Raw genomic sequence first — 10,527 nt, 5'->3', positions numbered from 1 at the left:
TAACCGAGTCTCTGTGTCTCATTCAGCCCTATTTACATGCTCTTAAAAATCCAATCGGTAGGCATGTTTGGGTTTACAGGACAACTGACCTTGGCAGAGCTCACATATTTTTAGAACCCTAACCCAAACAATTTCACTGGACATTCGAAATGAACAACAAAGTACTTGAAGAACAACCAACCGTCGTGAATTAAAACCTAAACAAAACTTGTCGTTGAGGATTCTAAGCAAGGTCAAAGACAAGCCCAAACAATACTAACGATGACGATTTTTCAGGAGAATTAAGTCCTATTACAACGGTCAAGGACACATAACTCAAAGGTAAAAATAAATGTGAGGTCTTGCAGCGCTTGATAAAGCAAGGCTCACAAGACTCGCAGTAGGATTCCAGCATAATCTAACAAGCCTAAACAATTCCCAAACACTTAGTCAGAACACAGTTCCTAATTTTAGTAGTTCCCAAACACTTTTAATTTTAGTAATTCATAATACGTACTATAATATCCACAACCAGTTAATCACTGAATTCTTCGATCATTTTTGTGTATTTTTGTGCACCTGATGACTGAGATTGAGTGGCCTGAAAAAAACTTAACAATATCTAGATGGCTCGCCTTACTGTGGAAACGTGTAGGGGAACTGTTTTTTCGTTAAACGAAAAAAGTTCGAGAAGTCACGTCGAGGTTACAATTTACTTATTTTTGTGCATATTTTTATGTAAGAAATTTGTACCCATCTTTTTAAGACAAGATAAACAAAACAAAAATACGAAAAGTAGAAAACCACCTCAAGTCATAAATATTCTCGCGGGTCATAGCACATTCTTCGAACGGAACAGTTCAAAACAGTGAAAATCGAACCTTGTAGATCCTAATACAAGGGCTCTTGCTAGTGGTGCAGTCACAGATAGACAAAATATTTCATAAAAAGTGCGACAGTTGCTTTTATTACCAAGGGTGCTAATTGTTATTATGAAATGCGCATCTTCCGTTCTTTAATTGCAGAAGGTTATATAGAGTTCGACGATTTACCGTATTGAAAGATTATATATACGTATACTAGGAAATGTTTTTCACCTTAATGTCTGTAACTCTCACCCTCTATTCACCTCCACTTCGGGGAATAGTTCGGTCTTCATAATAATTCACGGACGGGTAGCAGTAGGAGGTAAACATTTTTGACAACATAGCGGTGGGAGGTAAATAAAAAACACACAGGGTACAAAATAAGGAAAAGTGGGAGATAAAAACAGGAAAATAAAAAAATCCTCTAAAAAGCAGAAAAATGTTTTCAATTGTGACAATTTACATTTTTTTCATGGACTTAATGAGAAGACTTTTTCATATAAACCACACTCTTGCTCATTATATCACAACTGACTTCAGACTTTACCAATTATTTATACAAATGTATGTAATCTCTATAAGTTATTTCTACTCCATTCTGAGGTTTATTCGCTTTTATCACTTATAGTCCTAATTTTCTTAGCTTGTGAAACACTTATATCATGAGCCTCGGGCTTGGGAGAGTGGGAGACCACCTCCTATGTATTTGACGTTAAATAAATGGTCTTATCTCATACTACGAAGCCTTGTTCAGTGACACGGTCGAAAGAGTTGTACTCGTAGTTCGGAAGGGAGGTTCCTCCGTTTTGACAAGGTGAAGAAGAACAAGGAGACTGCAATAAAGGAATAAAGAAAAATTATTTATCGTCAAGACCAGTGAATGCTTAAACAGTACGTCGGGGATGAATGACGCTCTTCTCTTCTTAAAGTTATCAACAACACCTGCGTCGGAAAAAGTGCCTACCTGAAAAGAAAAATGATAAAAACCCATTTTTTCGTTGTAATTCTCGCCGTCTTCGTCCTTATCAAAAGACAAGAATTCGCTCCAAGGCCAAACTGCAAAAAAATAACGTTTCTTTTCTTTTTTTTCTTTTTTGAGTATATAAGACTTATTGAATAACAAAAACCAATTATTATTAATTGACCATCATTAGAATTTAAGCCTAGATTGCTTAAATTCTGATGCCTATCCTCTTTCATCTTTTCTTATTATTTCTTCTTTTCCGATTCCATACGAATTTTTTAATCTTTTATCGTTCGACAGCAAAACTTTGTGTAGATGGGCGCTACCGTTGACTCCCAGTTTCCTTCCGTCGGAAAGAATTTGGGCCATAATGGCTGGCTCCTTATCAAGTTCTAACAAATTGATAGGGGGCAAGAAAATCCTGGAGCCATTTAATTACATGATAAAACAAATAGTTGTAACAGAGTTAATGAGACGTTTTCTTTTTCTTCTCACAATGATGACAGAAGGCTGAATAGGAAGCCAAAATCGTCTTTCCGTTTCCCTTTGGAAAAAATAATCACGTGGGCGACGGTGGTTCCTCATAACCTTGCAGCTTACTAATGATTGCAAAAAATAACAAAATTGGTTGATTAGTAGAAGAAACAAAATGCCTAGGCCTTGTTTTGCGTGACAATGATGATACACAATGAAATTCATTGAAATGTCTTTTTAGGACAGATGAGAGAGTGCGGTATTAATTTTTTTACCGAAAGCATTCTTGGAGACCGATACCACGAATATTGATAAAACACGCATTCTGATCGATTGAGAAAGAATGTTTCGTCAAAGTGTTATACTTGCGAGGGACTGGTGACGTTGTCATAATTTCAAGTGATATGAGGAAGGCGTAAATTAATAATCCTATGCAAATTTCATTGCCTTTGAATTTCGATCGTCGTTCAATCGCTCTGAGGCAAGTCACTGATCTGCTTAGCTAACGTTTGTTCTCATTTTGCGGTCAACTGCTAAAAACAGCTGAAAAACGAAGGTAGACTCGAAGGAATAGAAATAAAAGCGAGAGTAGGATTAACGAAAATCTCAGCAGATTTGTTTTGTTTCAAACTTCTTTCTATCTTCAAAGATAGAAATCATTTCACCTCAATTACAACTTTCCTGTCTGCCAGAATAAAATTTCCGTAGTAAGTCTTCCGCATACTTTATTTACGGTAACCTAAACATAGAGAACGTGAAATAACTTTGTGGCAATAATAAAATGTATTACCTTTCATGTACTGAACATGCAAGAAATAAGAGGCAAATAATTTCCCGTATAAAATAAGTACAAATAATGGATGCATAGCTATAGCGTGGTCTAAAGGTTCCCCTTAAAAGTATCTTGCTTGCAACTAAAGACAAGGGCTTTTCTAATATTTTCAGAATGTGGAAATCTGACAATACAAGAATATATTTTTGTGTTGCCCAATAAGACCAATAACCAGATAACGGCACAACTGATTCCCCGTCTCCATCCAATAGGTATAACGTGAGTCAACTAAGCTCGTCACTAAGTTCAAGGGAAACGGGAGATTTAGTGAAAAGACACGCCGGGTCTAAAGTCGAAGAGAGGTGTTACATTCAAGCCGCAAGTCTTTTTAGTGCCTATGGGAAAGTTATCAGGTAATTTTCCAGCCCAGTCTCACTCTGGGCTTAAGAGTTAACCTTACATCTAAAGCTATTTATCCGCTGATGTATGACTCCTCCATCTCTACCGCCAAGTTATATTTTTGAATGATATTAGAAATTCTGATACCATCTCGTACCCGTGGTTGACAACAGATCATCATAATTTTAACTTTCAATTGAGATTTCTGTGACAATGAAAGATGTCGGTGGTACAAAAGAATCTTTGTATCTCAAATTTTTAAAGATCGGCAGAAATTTATCAGTGAAGATTGATCCAGGGTAAAACTACTTTTATATACTGACACAAGTACAAATCCAGGAGAGCAACCTCATTATTCGAGAAATGTTCATCTCGTCGATCCAAAAGATTATTGGTATTATATGAAAGATTTCTTTCTCATTGTACCAAGATGTATCCCATGGCTTTAATATGTTTATGACCATTATCTGTGTAGTGCATGGCTTCGTTACCACATGTGTTAGAGTTGTCGTGCATCCCTCCTGTGCCAAATCCAATCCTTGAGTCACACGAGTAACAATCGTTCTCGTTGTTGGCAACGATACCAATTCTTGCTTTAGAACTTTTCTCTTTACCAAAAAAGACATTGAACCCTTCCCTGTTGCAGTTGCGCTGTAAAGAGGCTTGCGAACCAATCAGCTTCTTCCACGTGCCACGACCCAGTGAGGTGGAATGATAATGCTCATCAGCGATGAGTGAGTACAGAGAGTGAGCTTGCTTGTTGATGACAATGAACTGAATATGTTGTCCGATTTTCATACCGAGACAGAGCTTGGAGAAGGACGTGTTCCAGTAGGTGGGCAGCTTTGTTTCCTTTTTATCAAATCCAGTCTTTCCCCCGGGAAGGTTGTATTCTTCATAATTACTCCAGTAACTCGCATTATAGTGAAAGGTTGTCTAAAAATAATTAATCATTCCTTCATTTCTCTCCTAAGAATCGTTCGATCAAAAATACTCAATTAACGTAATTTTTCGCTCAAAGAAAAGTTATAGCTTGTAAATCTGATGTATCATAATAATTACTCTAATAATCCTATCGATTGTTATACATATGATCTTCTTAACCATCATCATGCTGGTATTTTTTAGATGTATGGTCAGGCAAATAAAACCATTTAAAGCCAGCCCGTTTTAATCTTCAAGTCTGCGGTAATCTTTTTAAACTTATCATAATATAGGAAAAATGGAAGCTGTTAGTCTGTTTTTTTGTCTTTGATAGATATGTTGGTTTTTTTGTAGTCTTTACTGATGATCATCAATTATGATAAGGTGGTCTCGCCATATAACGTTCCCCATATGATTGTTCGCAAAAGAAGGAAGATTCGAAAGAAAAAAAGTTTGTCCGATTGCCATGTAACAAACTACTTATTAACCTCGCCAGTATTCCTTCGTAGGACCCTTGCGCTCGGTTAGTTAGAAGGTAATATTCTCGCCATCAAGCTGAACACTTTTATAACACTCTAAGATTTATGGCAGCACTATAAATCGGCTCTAATTACACAAAAGAGACTGAAACGTGACCAAATTGCACCTTTGTGCCGTCAATCTTCATAACTGGCGTCCATCCTCCATCTCCACATCCAAAATCTCCCATGTGACAGAGAACGGGGACTGGTTGGGAGTCCAAACGGAGGGTGACAAGCTGACTGACATTAGACCTATTGACATTAACAATGACGCATCAAATGATTTAATCTTTACATTATATTAAGTTAATGCTATCCAAAAAATAAAAAAGTTAACGGGATTGTTTTGTTACTACTGCAAAGATATTTTGGGTCTTAATAAATTGTTAGCCTTTTTCCTTCTCGCCCCAATACTCTGGATCCTGACCTATTATGCGCATTGTCTGTCCCTCTAGAACGCCTCCGGAAGGGACCTGGGACGGAAAGTGACTTCGTAAAGGATTGCACATGCGCAGTATGAAAGATAATTTGATATTGTAAACAAGGAGAATCAAAGTAAGACGTAGTTTTTGCAGTTTCTAAGGAGAGTTAGAAGTTTCTAATGCTAAGACTTGTACACATTGTTGTTCTGGACCCTATTGTGTGTTGGTTTACACACTTGTGCACTTTGCACGGCGGAGTGATGAAGTCTTCCGTAAACTTGGCCGTGCTGGCTGTACTTATTCTCTGTTGTGATCATGGTGGAGTTGCCGGTTAACACCAAGGAAAATATGTGGAAAAAGAAAGAACCAGAGCCACACAAGATATTTGTGACGATCACAGGTCTATGTTTAAAGCAGAAAGCAGACTGTGCAGCAAGGGTAGAAGAAAGCTTCTATCATCATCCTTTATCACCGAAACGAAGCGTCCGAGTTAAAACAGTTGGGATATCTCACAATACGCCACACGCATTCGGAAATCCCTGTTAACATTTTCAAACTCTCGTGCATGCGCAATGGTTGACCGCTGTGTTTGCTGCTCTGATTCTTTCAGTATGGCCTATAACTTACCTTTTGAAGTCATAGAGCGCCTTGCAAGACGTAATAGCTAAGAGATAGAAAGGAAATATTTATTTTATCTATGTTTCAATTTTCCTTACTTAGAATATCTAAAGCCTAATTTCCTCGCAGTTGAATGCGTTTTGTATATTTGTTGTGTTCATATTTCTGTGTAGGAAATGTACCAGCTTTTTTAGCCTTAATAAAATTGTGACATGCATTGACGGCTCGGCCAAGATTTTAACGGAGAGTCACTTTTTTCATTCGAGTCTTCTTACTTTATTTTTTGCTGATTTCTCATCATTTGGTGAACTCAAAGAAGTACTGTACAACTTAAATACAAATAACTACATAGTGCTGGTATCCATTTATACAGTATCGACACAGGGCACAAGGAAAAATAGGAGAACCACATGATGAAGAAATGAAAAGTTTTTCCAGAAAAAAGTCTTAGCAACAGATTATTATTATGAATAGGCCGAAGAATAATGACACATTACCTTTCTCACAAAATTCTCCTATAAAACCTGGTTCACAGAGACATTGGTAAGAGTTGTATTCGTAATTTGGCACGCAGATTCTTCCCTTTTGACACGGCCAGGACGAACAAGGAGACTAAAATAAGAAAAGAAACATGTTGTTATCTTAAACCGGGGAATGTTTGAACAGAAGTTTGATAAATGAGGCCGAATAGCACTGCAAGAACGACACTCAATCAAAAACGCGCTCTACTGTTAACGTTCAAATTCGAACACTGTGAAAAAGTTCTTACCAGAATAGAGAAATGATGCGAACTCATGTTTTCTTTGTAGTTCTTAATGTCTCTGTACTTATCAGAAGACAGCAATTCACACCAAAGCTTCCCCTCTGCTCCCTTGAAGGCCGCCATGTTTATTGAGAGGCACAAAGCATTTTTTAAACATTCAACTATGCAATCTAACAGGTCGGACACAGTCAATTTTCCAACTCGAGTTACGTTCAGATGATGGAGCTCATCTTTTGAAAAGAGACGCTGTTTCAGTGTCTTTTCAGAAGGGAAAATATCTCCTTCCAAGGCGTTTATGTCTGAAGTAAAAAAAGTAAGGATTAATCATGAATAGCTCTTTGCTAGTTCAATTTCGCTGAACTATGACATCTTGCTTAAATTGTACCTTAACATAAAAGCTAGGCCTTTGTTCGTCAATAAGCAGGATTCCCTTAAATCCTCATTTAGAATAGAACTTCAAACCTTTCGATACTGCGCACCGAACTCCATCAATGAGCTACCGTTTATTTGAGGCACGCATCCTGCAAACTGCGAGAATCAGCATGACCTAAAGCTTCATGTTATAATAGAATACTGAAGATAGATGATGAATTTTAAATACTGTAATGAAGTGGTGAAAGAAGTTTCCTTGGCCTGTCTCATTTGCCCACACGACTCTTTGGACATTGTTGATCCTCATGCTCAGTATGCAAGGTGAAGCAATTTAAGATTATTGAAGTATGTGAAGGATAGTGTCACCGGTGTATCCAAGTGGAAGTTCTCTTAGAAGGCAATTTTAGAGAACTTAAGCGATAAGCCAGTACACGTTGATGTTCCTGCTTCAAACGAATTTAAAGTTCTAGGTCTAGGAAAAGTTGTCATAAACAAATTGAGTGCGTGAATCCGATGAAATGTTTTGAATTTGTCTACTTCTAGAATTTTTGAAAACGCGACGTAGAAATATCTCTAACTAGGATGCAAAATTAATACTTTGATGAAGTAAAAACAAAACTGATAAAAACAAAGAATAGACGGGAATAATGCCAACGGAATAATGTATCTGTTAAAAATTTTAATAAAACCCGAAGTCTAATTTTTCAAGCTGTTCTGAAGTGACCATTCGGCATATGCTGTTTCAGTAGTTAGTCCTCAATCATCAAACACAGATGAAAAGATAGGGTTAAGAACACGAGAAGTCTGGTGATAGTCATATTTTCCAACGAGTTACTTAAGGCCCAAACGCGTCTGACATTCATCACAACGTTGCTAGTTAGATGTGGCTTAGGCTTCAAAAACAGTATGAAGGCATGTAAGGTAGAAACAAAGATTTTTCATATATCTTGAAAGTATCAGATTTTTGTCTGGAATTGTCCTACAACTCCGACAGTTATGTTGATTTTCCAGTTCACGTCGTTCTCCCGACTATCATTTTTACATTTTTTAATCCTCTCATAGCACAGGTACGAAAAAACAAATCGCCTCCAGGTGAACTACCTCCACAATAAATTTCCATAACGAAACAGATGCTATAAGCCAACAGTGATATTTCACTCGATTCATGATGTATTTGGCTTATATTTTACAGTGTTTATGGATTTAATTTAAATATAACCGCCTGCTTTTTGCGAGTTAGAATGTTACTCTCCGTCGCTCAACTGAATAGTTCCAGTGCCAAAGGCTAAATTTCTGAATAAATTTTAGTCCAAAGTAAACGGTCTTAAGGGGTTATTGTGAAGAGCATGTTCAGAAAGTGCCTCGTTTGTTATTACGCGCGCTTAAATCTTGAAAAAAAGTGATACGAAATTAATCTTTTTTTGAAAAAAAAAACCCGGTAATTTCACCTCTGTCGGTCTTAAAACGAGAACGAGAATGAGACACGTTAAAATTTACTAGAGCATTTATTTTCCAAGTAGTGGCCGATGTAAATGCTTGGATTGAGGCAACTCTCCTCCAAACATACCCTTTTATGAAGCTTTCATTTGAACCTAGAGTATTAAAGGTAAATCTTACCTTTAACAAAACTTCAACCGACTGTAGGCGATACAAATTTCTCTCTACTAAACGGAATAATAGGGTTGAAAAATAAGAATTATTTGCAAACGTAAAAAAAATGTCATTCTAAATGTTTTTCCTGAACAGTTGTTGCGCCCATTTAGATTGCAACGTATGTTATCTTTTAGTAGAAAGACGGAGAAACCTTGAATAGCAGAAGTAAATAATGAAAATACTTACCTGAGGAACATTGGGCTGCAGTGAAGATCGATGACAAGGAAAGCAAAATGAGATGGCGCTTGAAATCAGAATACATGACGGAACGTTAACGCGCCCAGTAAAGTTTAGCTTTTCATAGTGTGTAAGATTATTTGCAAGTAGTTTGGTTTTCAACAATTGGCATCAAAGTGATATTCTTAAACAAATCGTTGATCTTGCTGGGGTTCGATAACGAAACGATGGCTGACTATTTCAAGCAAAGAACTGCTTCATTATGCGACTTATCTGAGGAATTCTGCAATTGAATGGCACAATTAACCTCCTGTGTCAATCTGCTTGGGACAACGGGGGCGGGGTGAGGTTAACAATTGTGTAAAAAGAGAAAGAACTAGACGTGACAAATGGCTCAGTGTGCGCATCTTAAGAAAGTTACTCTTAGCGTTTGAAGGTTCTACTTTTAATAATTTATCCCTATATCATTTTTGTTATTTTACAGTAAGCACAGACGCATGGCGCAAATAGTTGACAGAAGGTTTAACTGCAATCTACTGTACGGGTTCATGCGACTCAAATAAATCCAACTAGAAGGATACACGAAGTCATTTGTGCAAATATTAGGATAAAGGCTTCATTTATAAAACGTGACGTCCATTCAGCACCTGTTTTGATCACAGCGTAGGTAACAAAAACAACTTTCTTCACTTTATGAAATGTTATTCTCAATTACCTTTTCGTTCCGATTCTTGTTTTCTTTCTTCTTTTCAAAGACACAACCTTTCATTGTATTTTTAATAAACATTTTATACTAAGTGGTAAACCCTTTTAAGTATTCGTATTAGACGAGGTTGGAAAATAGCTAACCGGTGAAAAAAATAAGAAACGAAAACCCGATTAAAAAATTATCCTCGATGTCTAGGCTAAATTTTTTCAAAACGTACTAACTGTGCTCTTTGGTATTTACCGCTCACTCAATCGTTAATTTTCTACCGAATGACAAGGACTTTAAGTCTACTAGACCTTAAATTTGTCTTCGATCTTTTAGATAGGGGTTCTTTATGAAAACTTAAGGAAATTTTTACCGCTTTTCATGTAAAGCTAGTTTGTTTTCTGTTTGTAATGTTATCAATTATTCACGAGTGACAACCATTCAACCTTTGACTACTTTAATGAGATATTTTTACAACGAGTCGCAAATAACGAGTGATAAAAAGTTTTCAAACAGTTTCACTTGTGGGAATTCGTAGTTTGATCTGTTTACCGATAAGACAAACATCTCTTTCAAGCTACGGAGAATAGGACCAAGCGTCTGAAATTTTACTGCCCCGCAAATAAATCTAAAAAAAAACTATTGGATACATGTTGGTGCGATAAGAACAGACTTATGCAATGATCAAAAATAATTAATCAATCTTAGAATCATTAAGATTTAAGGTGATTCCTCAGAGACAAAAGTTATCGAAAAATTTTACGGACTTTCCTTAAATTCTCTCTACCAATCTCTGTTTCGAAAAACACAATAAAAGAGACAGGTCACCAAGCTTGTTTTGGAGATATAATGGGCCAAACTTAACCCATTTCTGTCTGTATTGGCACTGATCATGATTACGCGCGTCATTTTATTGGCTCAAGGTACAT

At 36.8% G+C, this 10,527-nt stretch overlaps 1 protein-coding gene across 1 annotated transcript; it reads right to left on the bottom strand.

Annotated features, from left to right (window-relative positions):
* Nucleotides 1-3,871: 3,871 nt before the first annotated feature.
* LOC131795886 (uncharacterized) lies at nt 3,872-8,989 on the bottom strand. Its single transcript, XM_066169902.1, has 6 exons — nt 8,914-8,989; nt 6,709-7,001; nt 6,437-6,551; nt 5,949-5,985; nt 5,025-5,151; nt 3,872-4,390 (listed from the first exon to the last, which is right to left on the bottom strand). Exons 1-6 carry the CDS (start codon nt 8,987-8,989, stop codon nt 3,872-3,874), a joined length of 1,167 nt encoding a protein of 388 aa, XP_066025999.1.
* Nucleotides 8,990-10,527: the final 1,538 nt, after the last annotated feature.

The sequence above is a fragment of the Pocillopora verrucosa genome, chromosome 7 (genome assembly GCF_036669915.1).
Source record: "Pocillopora verrucosa isolate sample1 chromosome 7, ASM3666991v2, whole genome shotgun sequence".
Taxonomy (NCBI): Eukaryota; Metazoa; Cnidaria; class Anthozoa; order Scleractinia; family Pocilloporidae; genus Pocillopora; species Pocillopora verrucosa.
This window is presented reverse-complemented; position numbering and strand designations above follow the sequence as displayed.

Coding starts and splice junctions, on each gene's coding strand:
- LOC131795886 (XM_066169902.1), bottom strand. CDS start 8,989: ATGTATTCTGATTTCAAGCGCCATCTCATTTTGCTTTCCTTGTCATCG. Junction 7,002..8,913: donor TGCAGCCCAATGTTCCTCAG/GTAAGTATTTTC, acceptor TTTTTACTTCAG/ACATAAACGCCTTGGAAGGA. Junction 5,986..6,436: donor AGGAGAATTTTGTGAGAAAG/GTAATGTGTCAT, acceptor TCTATCTCTTAG/CTATTACGTCTTGCAAGGCG.